The following is a 23,112-nucleotide window of genomic DNA, read 5'->3' as shown; positions in this document are numbered from 1 at the left end:
ATATTGCATACTTACTTTGCCAAACTTTTAATGCAAGCAGCAAGGTCCTTAGTCATAAATCCAGCCTCAATTGTTTCAATGCAAACTTCTTCTAAGGCTGTGGCGAAGTTCTTAAGTTCTGCGTTTTTATCCAGTTTTGCTCTATGATCTAGGCCTCTGGTCCAGGCAAATATGGAAGCTGGTTGAGGGAAAATTAGATTACTGAATACCCAACTTGGTATTTATGGGTGAGCGTAAATTTGTCTCTGAAAACCAACATTCTCAAAACAACCACTACTTTTCAGTGTCTTTCTACTAGCCATTTTTATTATTATAGATATCGATAAGTTAAGTCTTAGGAGATGGTAGTAGTTTTAATTACTGGTAGAAGCCAATAATATTGGAAGTTTTATTCTCCAAGTGCAAAAACATGACTACAAACGTATAGTTGTATCCATATTTCTTTATACGCCAGTATGGTTAGCTTTCAGGGGCGAGATGCCAAACATCTGTTAAAAGCAGAAGACTGCTTAGTAAATGTGGCCAATAACATGGGACAACAAACTAGACAAGTCTACTTTATCACACCAAACATGTTACCATTCCCTTCAAAGATTTCAGCTCTAGAAAAGTTAAAAAAGCAACAAAATGTATTTGGCTCCATCTAAAGTTTAGTAGACAAAAGATATGTAATCCCCAGATCTACTTACCAATGGGGTTTGTTGAGGTTTCTTGGCCTTTCTGATGCATTCTGTAGTGGCGAGTTACTGTACCGTGAGCAGCCTCTGCTTCTACCGTTTTCCCATCAGGACATAGCAGCACACTAGTCATCATTCCCAGAGAGCCATATCCTATAAACAAAATGCTAATTAACGACCAGATAATCAGCATCTGTATTAACTCCTCCACTGTCATGCTGAACAGATTAAGAATTGAAAGGTACTAAGCCCCCTGCTTTATTTACAATGGACACCAACATACAACAGTGACAGGCAACATGTGAGCCCTCAAAAAGGGCTCTACATTATACCAGGGGTGTGCAAGTTTGGTTTTTTTGGGGGGGCGGTTAGAGGCCCCGTGCTCTTCCCCAAAGCATTTAAATTAAATAACGGGAGCGCACAAGGCCTCTAATTTACTTACCTTGGCTTCAGGCGGCGCGTCGTCATTTGACACCGGTTCCTATGTAAGTGGGGGGGGGGGGGGGAGGTGCCAGCACTGCGGCTGAGCAGGCACGGGGTGGAGTGCAGGAACTTTGCACACCCCTGCATTATATTATAATTTGTCCTGTTTCTCCTCACACTGGAAACTTATAATTAGCACAGAAGGGTGGTGTAAGGCAATATTTACCAGTACACCGCCATTAAGCAGCTCTGATCCACACTAGCAGAATCTCCACTCCTCTGCACTGGAAAGAGATTAATAGGCTGCAGGGGTGGTCAGCGGTCACAGGTAAAAGGCCCTGAAGCCTGCCCAAGGACTACAAGCAATGTCACTGTAATATACTGAAAGTGATCACATGCATACTGTTGCCTTAGTTCAAAATCATACAATGACAATTTGACACCTATTAAAAAGGTATGTTTACAACATAATAATGGGATCAGCGTTGTTTGCCTTTTTAGATCCACTTTTTCAGTGTAGACAACACACTGTCTCCCACAAGTGAATGCCAGTCAATATAGACAAAAATGAATCGCCCTAATGTAGTATTTGCTGTGAAGGCTACATATCACAGATTTGACAAATACTAAACTCATCCACCAACAACCTCCTTAAACCAAACCTGTTTCTAAGAGAGCCAGACAGCTACAGAAGTGCTGTACTGTGCCATGTTATATTTCTTATTACATGGTTACAAGCTGGTTTCTGCTGATTTATTGGTAATCATGTGTCACACTACGGTGACCCCCATTGAGAAAAATCCTGATTAATGACCCTCTGGTGCAGTCACTATTATCCCGATAGATCCTTTCATGAGGCTGAAACATGCTCTCCCTATAAAAAGACAAAACATTAAGGCCTATGTTCTTTGGAATAGGCCATAAAAGGGGACTTCTGGTGCCAGAAGATGTCTGAATTAGCAGCACTTGTAATGGGCCCAGTCCATTGGAACTAAATGTTAAAACTCACGAAGTTCCGCATCATACTGAAATTAGTGACCTGATTCAGACAAAAATTATTTTCCCATTTAAGATCCCTTTGGCCAAAATACTGGAGGTATGACAAAGTTTAAAGCCTACCTGCTTTTATTTTATTAGGTCTTTACATTTAAAGCCATGATGGAAATTGCCTCCATAAAATTATTAATGCAACCCCGTCAAATTAAATCTATACTAGTCTACACCCTCTTTTTTCTCCACCTTGTGCAACAGAGTCGGACTGGACATCACCATCGTAGTTTTTACAGGCCCAGATAAAACCGCCCTCGGATTTCAGTGCTTGGGCCACCATATCATCAATGAGTCTGTGCTCGTACCAGATCTTTTTCGCTTCAAACTGGGACCTGTACTCTCTGTAAGTACAAGAAAAAAATACCATCAGTCGTTCACACTGGTTTTAAAGATATATATAAAAAAAAAAAAGTTTACTATGGTTACTTTATATAAAGAACACAAATAACGGTCCCCTTTCATTTAATGGTGTATTCTGTGATTAAACAAATACAATAAAAAATAAGTTAATGCTCTGATTTGGTTCTTGCTTTTCTTCTACATCTATATTCAACTTGGGGGCCATGGGACAAATTCAGTCCCTAAATGATATTTGAGGGCCCTTTGACTGTCTGCCCCTTTCGAATATCATTGCAATTGCTCAGGTAGTGTTTGTTTTGCATAAGTTTACTAAACAGCCAAGATATACATACACAGCACATTTGTATTTATTCCTCCAATTCCAATTCCTTTGCATACAATACAAAACAAGGCACTTTTTCTTATTATTCACACAGATCTACTTTTTTTTTCCCATTAACGTCAGGAGTGTAAGAGGAGTTAGTTTCTCAAATAAAATAAGCCACTTTGTGCAAAGAAGAATAGATTTGAGATTTAAAGATTTAGGTAAGCGAGTTATCCGTATACTTCTCATAGATCTCCTGGAAAATATCCTTGAAGCGTCCATCATATTTCTTGAGGATGGTATTTTTCGTGCTCATATACAGGGGCCAACACTTAGACAAAGCCATCTTGAAGGAGCTGTGGGCAAAGTCCTTGATGGAGTCATCCGTATTGTACATTCCAAGAGCAACTCCTCCACAGTCTTATAGGAGACAGAAGAGACAAGATTAACCACAGCTCTTCTATAGGACAGAGTCTAGATCAGCCACAAATTGATTATTTAAGACGAAGGTTCTTTGTAAATGAGAGTTCATGACTGTTCGGCAATATATATATATATATATATATATATATATATATATATATATAATCACTTTTTTTACTCACCATAACTTAACTCAGTATTATGGTTGGCCCATCCTTTTGCTTCTTTGTATACCCAGTTAATCAACCCCACACTGATGAGACCCATTAAGGTCGAAACAGCTGTCTGTGGGTGGTTTTCTGGGTATGCACCTTAACCCTGGCTGTGCTCAAAGCTGTGACCATGCAGCAAGCTTAAGCCTATAGGGAACCATGTTAAAATGGTTTTTGAAGCAAAAAGTGGCACTGTGTGCTCATTTGCATGTCATTTCCCAGAATCCTTTGCTGCAGTGGAAGTGCTGTGTGCTGGGTGATAATGGGGAAAGGCGGGGTTGCAGACCTGCCTAAGACATGCAGATGAGCATACAGTTGTATTTACATATATATATATATATATATATATATCTGTAACCCTTTCACATACATACATACATCCCTTTTTTTTTTTTAAATAAATATTTGTTTCCTGCCAATAGCATTTGTAGTATAGATCTCCTGACTAAGACCCAGATACACCAAGCCCCATCTAATCAGAACAAATAATGTTAGGTTACCTAAAATAGCAACAGACGTTATTTCCCCGGAGTTTAACTATATGCAAGAACAACGTCCGTTGTTTCTTCTCAGCATAGGCACTACATTGTATTCACTTCAAATAACATGGCATTAAGAATGTCTTGGCTAAAAGAAAATCAAGCTCAAACTGCTCACAGTGCAATTGATACATTTTGTATATATAAAATACACTGATAAGAAATGCTGCTCCTCTAAAGACCTAGCAAGAAATCCTCAAACAAATTCCAAACGAAAAAAGGTACGTAAATTCTCTTGGAATGTAATTTTAAAAAGGAGGAAAGGGATAATATTGCAGGGTGTTTAAAATAGAACACAGAGTACTGGGAGATAATAAATACACTCACAAGTGCAGGAGATTGATGCCTTTTCACCATAGTATGAAGTGTTCTGCAATCTACTTAGTGTGCAACAAAAGGAACGAACATCATGCAAAAATCTCTAATGAAACATTTGTAAAAGGTTCAAACCAAGTTAGGCAAATGTATTTATAGGAGTGTGGGATGAGCAGTTTGTGTAGAACGACTCTTTTGGTGTGAACCTGGTCCTCTGGCGGCGCTACATTGATGTCGAGCTATAGTGAAAGGGGTCTGATCTACATTTCTGAGAATCTATATTTACCTCGGTTGCCAATAAGGGCCAAATAGATTTTTTTAGATATAACTTTGTTCATAGAAAATAAGGTTAACACCAATGACATCAGGGAGCTGGTTTTCCCTCATTGGGCAAACTGCTCACGTGACCTGCCTGTCTCGCCAAAAAATCAGTTTGAACTGATTTCTTGCGCACCACGCTCCCGCTTCCACGCACACACCGCATGGACGCAGACACTGCCTTAAGGCATAGGAGAATGGAAGGGAAGAAAAAAAGCCTCCCAAACTAGAGCTCCAGAGGGAATGAAAAAAACAGCCATCAGTATTTAACCATACACATTTCAAATCCACGATATTCCATCCAGTGAATGATCCTATTTAAGCTCATATTGGGGGTGGTAACCAAAGATAAATGGGTTAGTCAAGGAAGACCATGTTGTAGATTAACCTGACTTCCAACTAATTGGATGAGCAACACTCTAGAGCTGGATCCCGGTGTGTATAAATGAAGTATGAAGCTGTAGTACTCACTGAGGCTTGATTGAAGAAGTCTGGATGGGCGTGCGACAGCTCAACAACCAATGCAGGTAAAGACTCACGGGGGCAGGCCATCAGACTGCTGCGACTACAAATGTCGGCACTTTCAAGGAGGATATTACTCTTTGACAAAGTGCCTTAAGGGCACGAAACGCGTCAGAGTGCTCCTCCGCGAGGAACTTTGCTATTTTTGTATGCTTAGATGATCCAATAAATAAGTTTTAAGTGACCCAGCAGCATCAGCTTATTTTTCGGCGATTCCACGGCAGCAGTGCACGGCGCTTTTCCCCAGGCCGGGAGTCTTCTTTAACTGCCTTAAGGCAGTCTGTTCGCTCAGAGTGCGGACGCATCCGTACGGTCTGCGATACCATGGCCTCAGCCTTATGAACAATTCAGGAGACAAATGCAATTGCACAGCAGAATTAACTTAAGGAACAAGTATCAATCCTTGAGAAACCGTTTTTGGACAGGGAATATGCTGCAGAAGAAGTCCTAGCAGAAAGAGCATCTAGACAGACGATTTTTGATCCTCAAATGTAACAAAGAAAAACTAAATATTTTTGCCCCTTTCATAAACAGAGTACAATAGAGAATCTTTTCAAATTAGGAATATCATTAAAAAAAAAGCATTGCAATGTATTCCAAGAGGATCAGACTCTATGGCTGCATCCTCTCTGGCTAACACATTGCCTCCTGCCGGCCGGGCCCACCAGGTCTGGCATTGACAAAAGGGTGTCACTTTGTAGTCCGGACCTGGCCATTCACCTTTTCTCACTCACCAAGTGCACTCACACCTCTGTACAGCCTCTCCCCTTTGATCTACGGACCCTATGTAGACTTGCTGGTGCTTTAACTCGTCGCCCACGCAAGCTACATAGAGACTTATTATAGTAAATGTATAAAACATTGAAACACATTTTAATACATGGGGGACCTTGGGGAGACTCATGACTGTGCTGGATATAGATATATCAATGCGTAATTCCTAAAGACCAATATCAGAGGAGAAATAATGGAAAATAAAAAAATAAATAAAAAGATACTTGTGAGGGGCCCCCAAAATGAATGCTTGATTGAAGACAGGTACTGGGTACATGTTCCTAGATATTGAACTCACCACTAAGGTAAGGTATATGTACACAATAACACCAGGAACCATAAGCGTTTAAAGTATCCTAGATAGTACCAAAATTCCTAAGATCCATAATGTGGAAAACATGTAGCAAGCAAGTAACTCACTTATGAAGCTGCAACGTCCATGTAGTCCTGGGGTGGGGGTCCTTGTGTGTGCCTCCGTCCGGTGGATCAATGTAACAAGGAAGAAGAGATATGGCAGAGCACTACAAGTGTCCAAAAAAAATAAATGATCAGGAGACTGTAAAAGTAACACTTTTACCTTGATAAAGCGCTCTGTGTAAACGTTGGTGGGGCTTTCTGGCCCTTTTTTTTTCTACATGACCATTAAATAATACGTTTTTATGGGATACGCACTCTCCTGATCATTTATTTTTTAGACACTTGTTGTAGTGCTCTGCCATTTCTCTTCTTCCTTGTGCTGGATATAGGACTGGGATATCGGGGCTCAAAAAGCAGGAGTCTGGGGGACACAGGGCAGCCCCGGTGTAATTCTACTCGCGTAACGGCAAATCATGTCTGTACATCGGGTAGAATTAAGGTACTACCGGTAGCTCCGGTTCCTGAACTCCTGCAAACATAAGAATTGCATTTTTACCCAAATATCCCACTTAAAACTCACACAGAAAGTTTCATGAGTCTGGGGTACAGGGAACATGAAATAGGAAAAAACAGGGTCATTTTATTTTCCAGTATGTATCATCCCTGGTCCCTAGCTTATGTAGGTACCAGGGACCCTATGGGTTCAGGGGTAACCTTTATTAGATAGCCTGGTTACCCCCTCCCGTCACAGTAGACGTGCTCCAGTGTCCTTGAAATCATCAGTATGTGGGCCGTACTCGTAGGCCCCGGAGAACACGGCTACTGGAGCACGTGCAGCATGTAAAAATAGGATTGGAGACACAGTGTCTTAACAGTTCAAAGATAATCATGGTTCAAATTCTTTGGACCTATTATATACTGGTATTGGATCATATTACCAAAAAAAAAAAAAATGGGTTGAGACAGAATTGAAGCACTGTCCGAGAGAAACGCTGTGGATTTTCATGCTAAAAGCCGTCCAACCGAATGGTCTCAATATAGACATTGACCTGAACTGTTTTTTAGGATAGGAGTGGAAACATCCGCAGTTCTTGAATATTGTTCTTTTCTGGTGTCTTTTTTTATTTTTTTTATTTTTTTGTACCTGTTGTCAGCCGTTCTATCGGTGAGAGTTTTCACATTCCTTTTATTGTCATTCTTATATTCTAGTCCATTAGATTTTTTTTTATTGAATTTTTTTGTATACTTCTATTGTCATTTTTAATATTTTTATCTTTTAGTTAATTTTGATCAAATATACTAGTGTTCAAGAAAACTGGTTCTTATGTAGTGACTACTGTACATTGCCATGTTCCCTTGGAATCTCTCACACTATGGATATTCTTTTTTAAATGAATACAATTCAATAATAGATAAGTTTAAAAAAAAATTGATAGATATCAGTATCTACACCAGCGGTGCACACCTATCCCCAGGGAGCTCCAGCAGGACCAGATCAACGGAGCCTCCCACCCCCACACCCCCAGTTAAACAGAGGGATGAAGGTCAGGCAGGTGTGGCAGAATTGAGGGGCTTTGGAGGAGGAGGTTTGGGGGGCTGAGTGTTATTCTTTGGGTCAGGGGGGTCACTTGTGAGTATTGATCAGCAGGGGAGATTCATCAGTACCCCCCTTGAGTTTCGTTATGAGGATCCCTGATCCCTGGGCAACATTTAAAACGGGAATAAATAAATAATACCGGTAGGTAGGAGTGGATAACACTGGAGAAAGCAAATGGGAGAAGGAAAAAAGGGAGGGGAAGGGAAAAAAAAGGGGGGGGGGGAAGGGAGGTAGCAAAGAGGTGGATGAATGCCCCTTCAAATGGATTGCCTTTGTGCACCAGAAAAAAAAAAACAACGTTACCAGATGCCAGCAACCAATAAAACAAACAAACAGTGATCCAATACTAGTATACTGCCTGCGCGCACGCAATTTGTGAACTTGGCTGCAGGAGATTGTAGACACGTGGCGGGAGTGTCACAAAGCTGGTTCGCCCTCATTGGCTGAACCAGCTCACGTGCGCTGACATCGTGTGATTTTGATTACATCAGGCAGGGGGGGCTCGGCATAAAAAGTTTGTTCACCCCTGATCCACACACCATTTTATATGTTGTAAATACATTTCCAGTTAAGCATTTATTGAATGTGTTTTATTCCTGTTGTAATGTTGATACAATACTCCATCTTGTGTTTAGATACGAGAATGCATCTGTATAGATGATGATGGTGATGGTGATTGCATAATCACCGTTCGACTATAAATGTGAGGAGTCACATGCGAGTCCCTGAGGAAACCGAGTGTACAGCGGAACGCATAGGGCAAGTGGCAGGAATCACAGGAGGGGAGAGAGCGTGGGGATTCCCATTACGAGCGCGGCAATTACATCATCTGACTCTGGGGGTTGCACAACCGAACCGAGGACAGCGAGAAAACTCATAGGCAGTGTGGGCCAACACTTCCGTCCAGAATATATCGTTTGAGACGCCGTCCTCTTAGTGTTCCTTATGTTTAATTTTGTGTGAGTGTTCCTGATCTATTTTTTAATGTTGAATTGTAAAAAATATATTTTTGCACTATGTATGTTCCTTTGTCTTATTGAAGTACACCAAGAAGATTGCAGAACACTTCATGCACCAAACTATATTGAAACGGCCTGAAAATGATCTACACCTGAGTATATTGATCATCTCCCAGTACTGTGTGTTCTATTTTAAAAACACCATGCACAATTATCCCCCTTTTCTCTTGTCCTTTTAAAGTTACATCCCGAGAGAATTTGCACTCCTGTTTTGGAATTAAGAATGTCTTACCTAAAAGATGGTATTGCTCCCATCCAGACCCAAAAATATAGGTTTTGCAAGACAGCAGGATAGAGAAGAGAGAGATCTCTCGATGGTGTTACTCCCACCTTTAAGCCATACCTAAATAACAAATGTTATTTCTCTGGGATATACAATGTTAGGGAGAACACCTCTTGCACATCATTAGCAGTGATGGCATTAAAAATGCAACATTCCGCTATTTAAAAAAAATTTAAAAAAAGTATAACGGGGTTAACGTTACATTTATAGTAACACTTGTCCACGAAAAGGAATAACGCAACATTAATTTGCAGAACAATAGTAGATACAAAACATGATGTCCTCATTAAGTTGCATTGAGATGCAGTAACAATGAGTGGATTAAGAAGCAAAGTTTACACAATCCGAAATGGTGGATATTTAGGAGTATCCCAAATATTTTACAACTAGATTTCTTAAAACTTCAAACTACTGTGGATTTCCCAGTAAACTATGTGATCAAAATGAAAAATTCAATATACATGTTATCTATACTTAAAAAAAACTTGCACCATGTAACCAGAACTGCATTCTGGGTGGAAAACAAACTATTATATATGTAAAACAATGCAAAACATTGAAAATGCCATAGTGGGCGGTATTCATGCTCTATGAACAGATTGAAATGCACACAGGCATGGTAGAATGTTCATGTAGCCAAATTAGTCCTGGACATGGCACGTTTTAATAAACCAATGATGGTTTTTGTTATAGTTATAACTGCACACGAGCCTTTGATCCATTAAAGAGGCAGAACATGTAGGACAACTTCTCAATAGCCTCATATTTCTATATTAAATCTAATGGGTTAAATAGAAGTCAAAGAAGTGGTATCTAAATAGTAAGCTAATATGATTTACTAACCTTCAAAATTATGGACAACGTACTTAATGGGTTCCCCTCCATCCTTAGGTGTGTAAGAGATCTCTACCTTGCCTGGCCCAGGAACCACAAAGTCAGTTGCCCTGTACTACAAGAACAGCAAATGGTTAATGGATTTTAGGTAGTAATTGTTGCAGTAAAGGTATAAAAACATTTATTATCCTACTTTAAATCTTACCTGCAACACAGTGTTTGGGAAAATGTAATGTTGCTATAATAGATAGATAGATAGATAGATAGATAGATAGATAGATAGATAGATAGATAGATAGATAGATAGATAGATAGATAGATAGATAGATAGATAGATAGATAGGATAGATAGGATAGATAGTTTGATTTTACCAAGTTGTCCAAATTTGGCTTCCTGTTGGGTTATTTAAAGTCAGTAAGAGCCCAGATGTCAGCACATGGATCTCTCTTTTAGGAGGTAGAAGTAAATTCTTTATACTCCAAAGCATATGTTTGAGCCATTTTCAGCCTAAAATCCTCACTGGCATTAACTTACATTTTCGGCTGAAGACAGCTACTTTGGAGTATATAGAAATCTACCACTTGGAGATATTCTTGTTCCCCCTTCCATTTCCATTGCAAATCTTTAGCAAACAAAGCTCAGAGTTCATTGGACACAAATTAAATCTATATGTAACAATTGCATTGCACAGTCTCCTTCATTCTTCCTGTGTTTTACAATGATCACCCTCTTCGTGTTAGTCATTAAGGTGCACTCCTGTGCAAAGGCCTTTTTACAACACTAGTTAGACATTAAATAGGTATGTTGACCTTTGAATTTACAGGACCGTGCACAGTTCTGGGGGACTTCAAAATGTGCCCAGACTTATTTTTCAAAAGACAAAAAGCCTTAGTGCTACATCCAATATGACAAATGATAGTTCAAATATGTATCTGTTTTTTATATGTGAGGGTCATTTAGTTAAATTCTTTGGCCAAAGCATTTTTTTGCAAACCACGCCAGGTATAGCCTCTTTCTGCATAACAAGACTTGCCATTTAAAAGTGGGATGAGTGAGCCTAAAACCAGAGAGGAGGGGACCCAAACCTCCAAACAATTATTTACCAATTGAAATGTACCAACACACACAACCCCAAGTTGAGTTTGCAGGGGTTGTGTGCGTCAGTTTTCTTTTTAAGCACAATTATTTAAAAAGACGACAGACAAAAAAAAACCCCAAACGGCTAAAAAAAAGTTTGTGATACAAAAACGCAACCTAATAATTTATTAATCTAAAACACTTTTACTTAATATGTGCTGCTTGCTATGTTGGCCCTAATAACGTGGAGTTCTCCCACGGTTCAACCGAAGCTTTGACTGAGACAAAGAATACAGCAAATATCGATATGACTTACAACTTTTCTTTTTTTTTTTTTATTGGTTTCACCAACAGTGACATTTTACCCTTAAAAATGCGGTCACCAACAAAACATAACCCACTCAATTCCAACGCAATTGCAGGACCCCTGACAGTGAAGTGTTAAATATTTTTCCATCTGTAGTGGGTCGGCTCTTGGAAGACTGGGGCATTAATGGAAAATCCAAATGGTAAAAGACAGACTACTACAACTACAAAGAACCTAAAAAACAGAAAACAATAAAAAAATATTTCAAAATACATCTGTTGTGTGTTTAAAATGTTGAATAAAGCCAATTATGTTCACAATCTGATTTTTGTAAGGTAAGTGAGGCAGCCCCTCTTGGAGATTGCTGTACAAAGGGAAGAAACTTAAAAAAAAAAAAAAGAAGGACACTGTGTCCGTCTATAGGTATTCTCCCGATATCTTATTTAGACACCATGGCCCATGTTTACTAAACAGTGCAATGCCTGTGCCAGAAGACACCTTACAGCCCATTCAAGTGAAATGAAAACATTTGATAACGCTGGACTAGTAACATTAATTGCAGCCAAACACTCCATTAAACCTCCTCTAGGAGAGTTAACATAGCTCACCTGGTCCCCATAAGCATGACGGCCGATGATGATGGGCTTGACCCAGCCCGAGATGAGCCGGGGGATGTTCTTGCAGATGATGGCCTCCCTGAAGACTGTGCCTCCCAGAATATTCCTGATGGTCCCATTTGGAGATTTCCACATCTGCTTCAAGTTAAACTCCTCCACCCTTTTCTCATCGGGTGTAATGGTGGCGCACTTTATGCCAACATTGTATTTCTTGATGGCTTCAGCAGCATCGACAGTTACCTGATCATCGGTGGCATCACGGTTCTCCATGCCCAAATCATAGCTTTATAAGAAGAAAAAGAGTGTGTAATGTCAGTTTATATATAAAACAAATTTAAAGAAACACACGAGTTGGTGAATATACCAAAATAGTAATATTGTGATACAGCGCAACTCCGTTATAGCACGATCCACTACAACATGGATCCACTTATAACACGGTTTGAGCGTGGCTCCCGATTTCATAAGCCAAGAAGCAGAAAATCTCCTAACTTTCTTAATTCCATTTTGCCTGCTTTTCATGATTCTGTGCTTTTGCTGCCGGGGCCACCCCACTCCCCCTCCTGGGTCATTTGACACCGGTTACCATGGCGAAGCAGTAAATGTCTAAAATAAAGTTATAGGGTTGATGAGAGTATGTGTCCCAGTTATAGAGGTGAATCACGTTTTTTCTTGTCACAGTAGGAGTGGTTTACTCTCCCTAATCCTTGCGTTCTCAGCCTCTGCTCCTCCCTGACCTCTCACGAGTTTAAATAGGCAGCACCCTCCTCTCCCCTTCCCAGTCACCCCAACATTAACCAGGCTGGCTGCAGAGGTACAAGCCGACAGAATGCGACGGGGGTCAGGAGACACAGCACACCCTCCTGAGGGTTACCCAGTGGCACAAAAACCCCACGGCCACCCGAAACCATGCACTACAAACTGGGAAGGTCAGTAAGACACCCTACAAACCCTTCACTGCTTTGGATAGGTGCTGGAGGCTGATGCTAATGGCTTTACACTCCAAAATATATGAACCTTGTTACGTGACCGGCTGTTACCAACACGGTCCATGGCTGATATATGGAAACGGACCACACTAACAAGTACTTTTATACGGGGTGGTCAAGTCCAACGGACGTTTCATCTGGCTGCCCTTGAGGAGACCATGCAACGGTTTAATTTGGAGCAGGCTTCTGGTAACTTTGATGTATTTTTGGGGGGGAGGAGGGGGGGGGGGGTTGTTTATGGCATCTGCTCCCTCTCACCTTGTGAGGGCAGAGCAGCCAAGCTTTGGGTGGTTGTACCGTGGTGTAAATGGGCTGGTAACCCAACTTGTGGGTTACTGTTTTGAAAGGGGGGGGGGGAGAATGTCTCATCTACTGCAACAACGATTGCAGAGATGCAGTGATCAGGGCTCTGGGGTTACAAGGCAGGGCTTTCTCTGCATAGGGTCTCCAGGAGGTTGGACCTTACGCTTCATGCAACTTGCTTACTGGGGAAGGTGGCGAGTTCTTCTCCCGCAGGGGTACAAAGTTCAGCGTTGAGGGATTACGTGCCTATTGATATCAAGAGATAAACAGTGAGCAAGCAAGTCTAACGTGCTCTAGTCTGTTAGGGGAGGGAGAGTCTGTCCATTGTTTAACCCAGCAGTGCGCAAAGTGGGGGGGCACGAGATTCACTACAGGGGGCGCGGGGGTTACAGAGGCCCTGCGCACTTCCCGGAGGCATTTAAATTAATGCCGGGGGAGCTGCAGGGCCTCTGTAACCCTTACTTACCTTGATTCAGAAGCTCCTGGTGACGCGTCGCCATGACAACGCAGGGTCATGTGACGTCACGTTGCCATGACGTCTGAATCAAGGTAAGGGGGGGGAAGGGGGTGAGGGGGAAAGCCACCAGGGGAAAAGATTGTGCCCCCTGGTTTAACCATTGGAGTTCTTCTTGTTCAATCAATCTCTCATATAGGAGTTAATAATACCAGTCCTGAAAAAATGCTGTAATCAGTCCAGGTGTATATTCTTTAATCTCACTTGATCTCCTCAGAATATGGTGGTTCTGTGAATGAAAAAAAGACCATTGCGCAGTAACTTCTTCCATAGGTCACTGCACCTTTCCCCCAAAAATGCCTACTTACAGCAAATCAATAAATTATGGGCATTGATTGGTATCTTTATCAGATGAACGTACTGGGTCCCTGAATCCCACCTGCACCCGCTTTCCCTCAGCCTCCGCGCGGCTGAAGTCTCTATGGACTCAGCCTAATACTCCCTCACCTGTCTCCTGCTTCTCACAGCCTATCCCTGCCTCCGCAGAGGCTGCACCTCCGCTCCACCCCCTTCTCTCTGACTTCTGTTTGTATATATGCTCAGCTCTGTCACTTCCTCTTTGGCTGAGCATAGGTATTGGCAGCCTTGAGTTCCCACGTCTCTGCCTTGTTCTCTCTGCGTTATTTACCTTGTTACTGCTTGCCTCCCTGTGTACCGACCCGGCTAGACTTTGGACCCTGCTCTGGATTATCGACCCCGGCTTGCCTCAGACCTTCTGACCTTCTCCATCCCTGACCACGGCAAATGGACTATCTACTTCTCTACTGGCTCCAACCCTTGACCACGACACCTCAGACTCCGACTACCCTCCTGGCACTCACCTATGACCTCGGCAAGTATCAAGACTAACGCACCCTCTCCAACCCAGACCCGGCGATCTTGACTATCCACCCCCCAGGTGTGCCTCCGCTGCTGTGGGTGCGCTGTTCTATACTTTCCCACCTCAGTACCGGGGTCCCGCCTTGTTCATGGTGACGCAAGCGTTACAGCTACTTGTTGTAAGTATCTCGGGAAGCAGAGGTACCCGGAGCTGAAGTTAATGGTGTTCAACTCCGGAGACCCCTTGCTTCAATCCTATATATAAAAAAATAAATCAAATGCATAGCTTGAACTCCTGCTTTGACAGACTATATTTGTATATATCATAAAAACTGAAAATATTGCTATTTAACTACATGCTCCTGGTTAGGATATCAGTTTCAACGTGATCTTGGTCTATTGTGATCTCCTTCTGACTAAAGAAATGTCCCTTTGGACAGAACCATAACCATCTTTGAAAAGGGGATTCATAAATGCAAAGTACACAAGCAGTGTGTGTGTGAGTGTGAGTGATGTAGGAGCAAGCAGGCTCAGCCCTTGTCAAGTTTTAACATATTTCCTGGGAGATTCAGTTGGCAATGGAGCGGACACAATCCATTTAGTGGATAAGCTGGTTAGGTTCCTTACACTGTTCAAAATCAGTTTGTATGGTAGAAAAGATTATAAAGGCAAGGCAAACAGTAGAGCAAAGGGGAATCCTTTCTGGACAACAACAAAAATTGGAGTTGCAATAGTGAAAAAAAAGCACTTACTGGGCTACCAAGGTCTGTGTTGGGTTAATGCACCCAATCCATTGTTAATAGCAGCATTCTCAGCTATAATTTAAATTTTTTTTTTTTTTAATTCTACCTGAAACGGGGTGCCCCAGAGCTCACCCGACAGCGAGTCCATGGTAGACCTGGGGAACAATATGGCCACCAAGGCCAGTGCTCACTCAGGCGGCCAATAGAAGAGCTGAAACATCAGAAATAAAATTTGCGGCTTTCTATTGGTGACCTCGGCAGCCAGGTTTGTACTTTTTGTTGTGGTGTCAAAACTGGCACAAATCTACAAATATCTCTGGAATTGTTGGGGAAGAGTGGTGGTAAGGGAAGACATCCCTCGCTGGTTTTCTGTGAAACTCACCGATTTGGAGTCAGTATCACTGACACATCTGTCATTTCTCTATTAAAATGCTTTTCATAAAGGAAGCAAGTAAGCATGGATTACTGAGGAGTTACCTGTGCAGATTAATCTCCACGTAAGGGAAAATGAGCTTCTCTTTAATCTGTTCCCATATTATTCGGGTCATTTCATCTCCTTGCATCTCCACCACAGAACCGCCTTGGATTTTCTTAGACATGCTACAATGTAAACATACATAAGAGTGACACAGCGGTTTAGCAACATCTCACATTGGACCTTGCAATTACAATTTGCTCATCTTCTGCATGCTACATGCTAAAGTGGTAGCCCCATTGAAACAGTTTAGCCTTTCTGCCAGACGTACCTGCATCGCTTTTCAAAACAGCATCCGGTAAACGTCATAATGAGCACTTTAATGTCTTATACTCCTGATTTAACGCCAAGCACGTCAATGCCATCAGTTCATTCTGATCCTTGGAGAGACTGCACCAGCAGCAAAAATGTCTTAGAGGAATACCCGATGAATTGAGGAAGCTACAAGCAGACACAATGTGCTCTTTTGCATTCTCATGGCCAGAACGTTATTATCTGGGACTTAAAACTCAAGGAGAGCTGCCTGGGACCTGTGTGAGGCATGTGAGAATACTCTTAAATATGGGTCTTCTGTCAAATATCTAAAAATTACCAAGAAATGGAGACATTATAATTGAGTGGGTACAGGGGTTACGTGTCACCAAGCAATGCTTAAGGAAGGATAATGGGCTATATTGGCTAAAAAGTATCAGGAAGGAGGTGGTGATCACCATGCAGATGATCAGTACATTCTGTTCGTATGGTGGCCACCTCTTTAGGTGTCATCTATAAAAGCAAACTAAATTACTTACAGTAAGCAGCCGATCGATCCGTTCACCTGTAATTGATTGGTGAATAGCTATGGGCTAAATATATGTCTGCTGCTGAATCAATTCTTCTGTCATTGAAATGCAACTACAATATACCCTTATATTACCACGGGTAACACTCTTTTGTAACAGCTTTCACCTCAGATAGGACGTCCCCTGCAACATATTCCGGTTTGTGATAATTTGTTGCAAATGCTATTGCACTGCTGCTGGGGTGAGGAAGGGGGAAGCTTCAAAGAGGTGCATCAGATCCGGTTATAGAAACCAAAAAGGAAAGGATGCTCAGTACATTAAAAATGGCAAACAGCGTCACCTTTTTGAGCCCTGCCCTCTCTAGCAGTGAACCTAATGCCTGCCTGGTCACATGATCTTCCTCACAGAACTTTGGCGGTCAGTGCAGCAGAAGATTACCCAAGATGCATTTAGTGAACCCCCAGCCGAAATTCAGCGATTGATTACAGGAGAACGGATCGATCAGCAATTTAGCTAATCACTTGTCAGTGTCTAGATTGTATTGATGCACATATTGAATCAGAAAATAAATAAAACAAATTAAAAAAAACAACAGCTTCAACACGATTTTTTTTTATTATTATTATTATTATGTTTCAAATACTGTGATGTAAAAAGATTTGCTCCATTAAAATATATTATGGATATGATATAGGCAATATAACTTGTAGGCCTTTATTCTATAAACTGTGATAGGGCATTGGAGTCAATTAGGTTTCCGGGCCCTTGTGAAACCTCCGATCTGGAGCCATCACAGTTTATAGAATAAGAGCCTTAGACCCCTCAGTTGAACTATACATATGTACCAAGTATAATTATAATGTTTTTCTTATCTAGCACAGACAGTGTACACAAAGCTATACACCTGTACGTAACATTTTGCAGGAACAATGAGTCCCTGTCCCATCTGTGGTGCCTAAATGCATAGGGAGAATAAATGACTGGCCAAAAGGTCAAAGAGGAGATTACCCACGGCTATAAACTTTGAGTAGCTTGTTGAAAAGCAGTGTACCTATCTTTAAACTACTGCTTTAACAAATGAAAGGTTGGATTTTATTTTATAGGGAGGCCAAACAATTAAGGTTTGTACTTCAGAAGGAATACACAAGCGTGTTAAATCATGGTTTTACAGAGGATTAACCCACACAGTATTAAAATTAGCAGCTCATGTTATCTGCTTCAACTATATACTGTACCACTAAACTTAAATAGGCAACATTTACTGTTCATTTTATGCAAGACCAGCAGAGCCATAGCATATATAGAAAATGCAATCCATTGAAAGCCCTCAGCAATTAAAAACATCCGAAATCATTTGTAATGCTTGTTCCATCATTTAAGATCAAATCATTGGCTTTGTAAATGTTGGACCACAAAAATCTAACTGTGAAAACTGAAGAACCACATAATATATTATTCTTTTGTTCAAATTGGGTTAGTAGTTCATGCATCATTTAAGAATGACTGCGTCAAGCTTTCCAAAGCTGCAGTGATCAGGGATGCGTTGCAACGCTGGTATTATATATTTTTTTATATAATGGCAGCTATTCTTAATAGACCCAAGAAAAAAAAAAAAAAAAACTTTAAATGGGTACAGAGTTCTATGGCCATATTTCTAACCGTTTTAATATATAGAGCCTCTTCTATCGATTGGCCAACAGCTACACACAGGATTATGCAAGAGCTATGACTGTGCATTAGCCTTTGTCCAAGAAAACTGCAGATAAGGGCAATTTGTCTGAAGAGAACACCACTTATATGGGAAATTCAATGCAAATTGTCTCTCTGAGGTTCAGAGTCTGCCATTTACTGCCTAGGTCAGCGGTGCGCAAAGTGAGGGGGGCGCGGGGTTTACAAACGCCCCGCGCGCTTTCCGAAGGCACTTAAATTAAGTGCCGGGGGAGCTGCAGGGCCTCTGTAAACCTACTTACCTTGATTCAGCCGGCATCTGGAGACGTGTCGCCATGGCAACGGTTCATGTGACGTCGGAGGAGGGGGGTGCACGCGGAGAGGAGGACATCCGGCAGGGGGGCGCATGGAAAAAAAGTTTGCGCCCCCTGGCGTAGGCTACAGCCCCAGTGTTTACTGCAGCACGTGCGCCTGCATGAGTGAAAGCCGCGATGTGCGGTCTAAGGGGAGCCACGTCCATGATGGTCTACAATACCTGCACTCCTATTGGTCCACACAATCTGCCCTGCCGTTGGCTGCCCGCATATCACATGATCGCGTCGTGGCAAGGAAAGAAAATTATTGTCTTTCCTGCCAGCGGACGCGTCATCGTGCCCACGCGGCGACTGGGACCTGCACCATAGAGGGCTGTGCTGTGGGGCGCGCAACGCAGCGGCCACTAGGGACCTGGCCTTAGGTGTGTAATATAGTGCGTGTGCATGCACACGTCCATTATAACCGACTGTGTTTAAACCTGAAGTTCTATACTTCCGATGCGCGTGCGTACGGTAGTGAGCGTTGACCCGGCAGATCAGAGGCAAGACATGAAAATTGTCTTTTCGCGCTGCTGCACGTCACGCTCTATTAGCCAATAACAGTGAGGCTGCAATTACTTTGTATTTTGCGCAGCAGGGTAAGGGTCAGTATGTTGTATGCAGCAAATGAGGACAATGTTAAAGATTGTTAAACATTAAGACGAAAAAAAAGAGAGAACGCTGTTGGATCTTTGATTATAACTGGTGGAGAAATAATATGGTTTATATGCAATAGAGAAATTAGAGAGAAAAACGGGGGAAAGGAGTCATTTGTAATGTCAGCATAGTTGTTCTTCATTTTCATAAAGGAATGCCTTATTTACCAATATAATTATATGAAACTATAACGACCATATTTTTTCTTCATACTCCATACTTTCAGTTTCAGCCATTTTGGATGCAGGTTGAGCTTGTTGTGGTTGTGTGTGAAGCCGTGTGTGAAGCCGGGTGTGACGTCATAGCCACGCCCACAGCACAGACCTATACACACAAAAAGTGTGATTCACGTGAACGAGCATTAGCACACGCGCCAACTATAAAACAAGCCTTAATAGATGTGCAGCATGTTCAACATCAATTGTAGAAAATTTTTGTTAAAACTGAATATACAGTACTTCACACCTGGAAATCTTATATACTTTAAGATAGTCCATTCTGGGGACAAAGGCAGCGGTATATGCAATATATTAAAACAAACAATTGCCATCTTTAAAAAAAATACAATCTGGACAAATAAGTACTTTAAAAATCACGTTTGTTTTAATGTTTCTCTGGTAAACAAGTGGCAAATTTGTATATCATTGTGTCATGTTTTCTAGTTATAAAAAAGGAAGCTTATCAGTCCTTGAATCTTGTGATTAACAGATTTGTCCCCCCATTTGATGTTTGTAAGGCTGCGTCCACTGTGCCACTGACCGCGCTCTTGCTTGAGAGTGCTCTCCAAGCATGAGCGTTTGGCTGTCTGGCAAATTTCTTTGTAAGCGCGAGCGGGGGGGCCGTGGCCAGGGGCATGGCCGTGCAGTGACTGGCTGAGGAGGTCATGTGACCCTTCAGCGCGCCTGAAAATAAATTTTATCTGTCTCTGCAAGCGCCTAGCGCCCACGAGCGTACAGGCATGGGCGCGCTGCGTGAGCATGGCAATACACATTAAAATTCATTGTGCTGACCGCGCTAAGCACGGTCAGCGGCACAGTGGACTCCGCCTAATGAATGATCACATTATAATGGCTTGACAAAGATTACATTTATGCTTAGCTGCAGTACTTACGTTTATCTCCAAATTAATAAACAAAAAGTAGCCAAGAATTAATTCCGCAAACCCACTGAAATAATTGGTTCTTAAAAATATGAAATCAACAAATAACGTTTAAACTTTAGTTTTGTTGGCCTACTAATTGGGACGGCCCCTTTAAATACCATTCTGCTATTTAGCATTTTCTAATTTTTGTAGTGCTTTGTGGTAATGCTCATTTAAAGATGCATTTTGTCAAAGTATGAATAAACAAATGATTTTATTAACTGACTTTCTTTAGAAAAGAAAAAAAAGACTAAAATCAACGGACTTTCTTTAGTCACCCACGAAGTTTAAATGTAATCTAATGTCCCTTTGCATCAGTGTTGCAAACAGAATACAGCATGAACAGCCCTCACAGTGCCCCTTAGGCTAAGGCCCCGCTCCCTCAGTCAGCGCGCCCGCACTGCAGACAGGCGGCGCACTGACAGGCAATGACCGCGATATGCGGTCTGTAGGGAGCCGGAGCGGGGCGGGAGTGGTTTGAGCAGAGGAACCCGCTACTCCCCCCCCTCCACGAGCTCGAGCTCGGTCTCGGTCTCCCGAGCTGCAGGAGGGAGCTGCTGCGGGCTGCTGAAAGGTAAGCAGCTCCCGCTCCCTTCCCCTTCAGCCACAAATGCCCTCCTCACACACGCTGACACACACACACCACCCCCTACCTTGTGGAGAAAGCTGTCTGACAGCTCCCGCTCCCGCCGCTGATAGGCTCATCAGCGCACCACGTGACGCGTCACCGCTCGGGATCGCAATTTTCTTGCATCCCCTGGCGGCTGACGCGTCACAGAACGTTGTGAGCCGTGCAGCGAGGGGGGGTTGGGACCGGCTAGGAAAGGATACCCCTGCTGGTGAGGAACGCGCGCGCGGGGCCGGACGCAGCAGGACCAAAGCCTTAGGCTGCTGTCCCAGTGCGTTCTACAGCGCACGCCGACTGCACACAACCACTGCCCCCCAATCAGTCTGGTCCCAGTCCCTACCTCCACGCGGAAGGTGCAGCCGCGCTCTACGACAAGTTCTATCAAATACACAAAAAAAAAATTGTATTTGGAACTCGTGACGGTGGCGTGGCCACGCCCCCCGCCGGCGGTTCAGCCAATGAGGGCAAACCAGCCGTGTGAGGTCATGGCCACGCCCCCCCATCGCAATCTCTCCCAAGACCGCAATGAAGCGCTGCGCACGCACCTCCCCCCCCCGCCGGGCGCGTGCTACAGTGCTGAATGGGCCCGCAGCCTTAGGTCTAAAGACGTGTAGTGACCAAGATGTTGTTCGCACCTTTGCAGGTAATGAATGGAAACAGCAACATTATATTCCAACTGAAGCTATTACCAAGCTGTTCTACACAAATAGTGCTCATCATTAATATTGGGAGGATTAAAAGAGCAATCCAAGTAACATCCGACATGTGGGGTTTTTGTTTTGTTTTTTCCTAAAAATCAGTTCTGTAGTATTACTGGATTTTTCTGTTAATATTCAACACTTAATGCTATTTTTAATTAGTTGTAATATACTGCGCATCCTTTGATTTCTATAGAAGGTTTTAGCCCACCTCCCCAGCAGTGCAAGATCTTTGTAACACTTTCCTGTTTGTGATAATTTGTTGCCAATTATCACAGAGGTTGGAGCTGCAAACAAAGGCCGCGCTTATAGTGCCGGCGACGTCGCCCAAAAACAAATGCATTGCCGCCGCGTGCACTTATAGTAAGCGCGACGGCAACTATGTGATGGAGCAACGTCGCCGTCGCAAAAACTGGTAGCCGGCAAAATTAGATTTTTCAAGGGCTGTCACCTCATGTGACGGTCCTTGAACCAATCAAATGGCCGGAAACCTGCGACGCCGCCGCCCAGCGATCGATAAGGCTTGTATTATAGCAAGCGCTTGTGCGACTTTGCGCGTGCGTTTTGTGCCTATAGGCCAAACAATGATGCACATAGAAGAAGTGGAGTTTGTAATCAAGCTAGAACATGCACAGCCACACCAATGCAAATTAAACATGCATGAACTATAGCTAAAATGAACCATTGTCTCATTGACAGCACTGTGCTTATACGTCCTAAATAAAAGTCTTTGAATGGGAATTTTTATTCACATCCAAGTAGAAGGTCCCATAGATCAATAATAAAAAAAAAATGAATAGCCTAAATGTGCTCTTATGCATAAAATAGGATTCAAAATACATATTGCGAATTTGTTCCTATGCAAAACTTCTGCACAGATAAGATGTCTTGATGAATGACAAACACAACATCATCAATACCAAATATTTAAGAAAATGCATTTTATTACAACTGCTACTGGGATCATGGATTGTACTGATCAGTAATAAATAATACACATCAAGAAATAAACGAATTATTTACATAGCTCAAGTGAGGCTTAAGATAGTCCATTCCCTTTAGATTCAAATATTAATGTTAATTAGTACATTAAGAATATGTAAGGTTACATATTATAATAAACCACCCAGGAGTTGACAGTACTGAATATACCAGAAATACTGTAGGTTACGTTACCTTGCAGTTGAGGTTTGCCCTGTGGCTAATTCAGATCGCTGTAGTCAGATCACAATGAAGACTTTGCAGAGACACTGCAGCCCAGCAAGACAAACACTTCCCACCCTGGCCCCTCTCCCAGCTGATTCCGCTTAAGCCAATGGGAGGCCACCCAAGG

The 23,112-nt window shown here is 42.3% G+C and overlaps 1 protein-coding gene across 3 annotated transcripts in view; it reads right to left on the bottom strand.

Annotated features, from left to right (window-relative positions):
• The window catches only part of IDH1 (isocitrate dehydrogenase (NADP(+)) 1), a 27,179-nt gene extending 4,067 nt beyond the window's left edge, over positions 1-23,112 (bottom strand). Inside the window, exons 1-8 of one of the 3 annotated variants that reach the window (XM_075608466.1) lie at positions 22,956-23,112; positions 15,855-15,977; positions 12,001-12,292; positions 10,017-10,122; positions 3,057-3,234; positions 2,340-2,491; positions 690-830; positions 16-178 (exon numbers count right to left, since the gene is read on the bottom strand). In XM_075608466.1, the coding sequence (XP_075464581.1) occupies positions 16-178; positions 690-830; positions 2,340-2,491; positions 3,057-3,234; positions 10,017-10,122; positions 12,001-12,292; positions 15,855-15,976 (1,154 nt within the window). In that variant the 5' untranslated portion in view covers position 15,977; positions 22,956-23,112. Of the gene's footprint in view, positions 1-15; positions 179-689; positions 831-2,339; positions 2,492-3,056; positions 3,235-10,016; positions 10,123-12,000; positions 12,293-13,484; positions 13,605-15,854; positions 15,978-16,643; positions 16,714-22,955 lie in introns of those variants that run through there. The other 2 variants (XM_075608467.1, XM_075608469.1) reach the window with 2 other exon arrangements.

The sequence above is a fragment of the Ascaphus truei genome, chromosome 7 (genome assembly GCF_040206685.1).
Source record: "Ascaphus truei isolate aAscTru1 chromosome 7, aAscTru1.hap1, whole genome shotgun sequence".
Lineage (NCBI taxonomy): Eukaryota > Metazoa > Chordata > Amphibia > Anura > Ascaphidae > Ascaphus > Ascaphus truei.
Note: the sequence above shows the minus strand (reverse complement) of the source record. Positions and strands in the feature narration are given on the sequence as shown.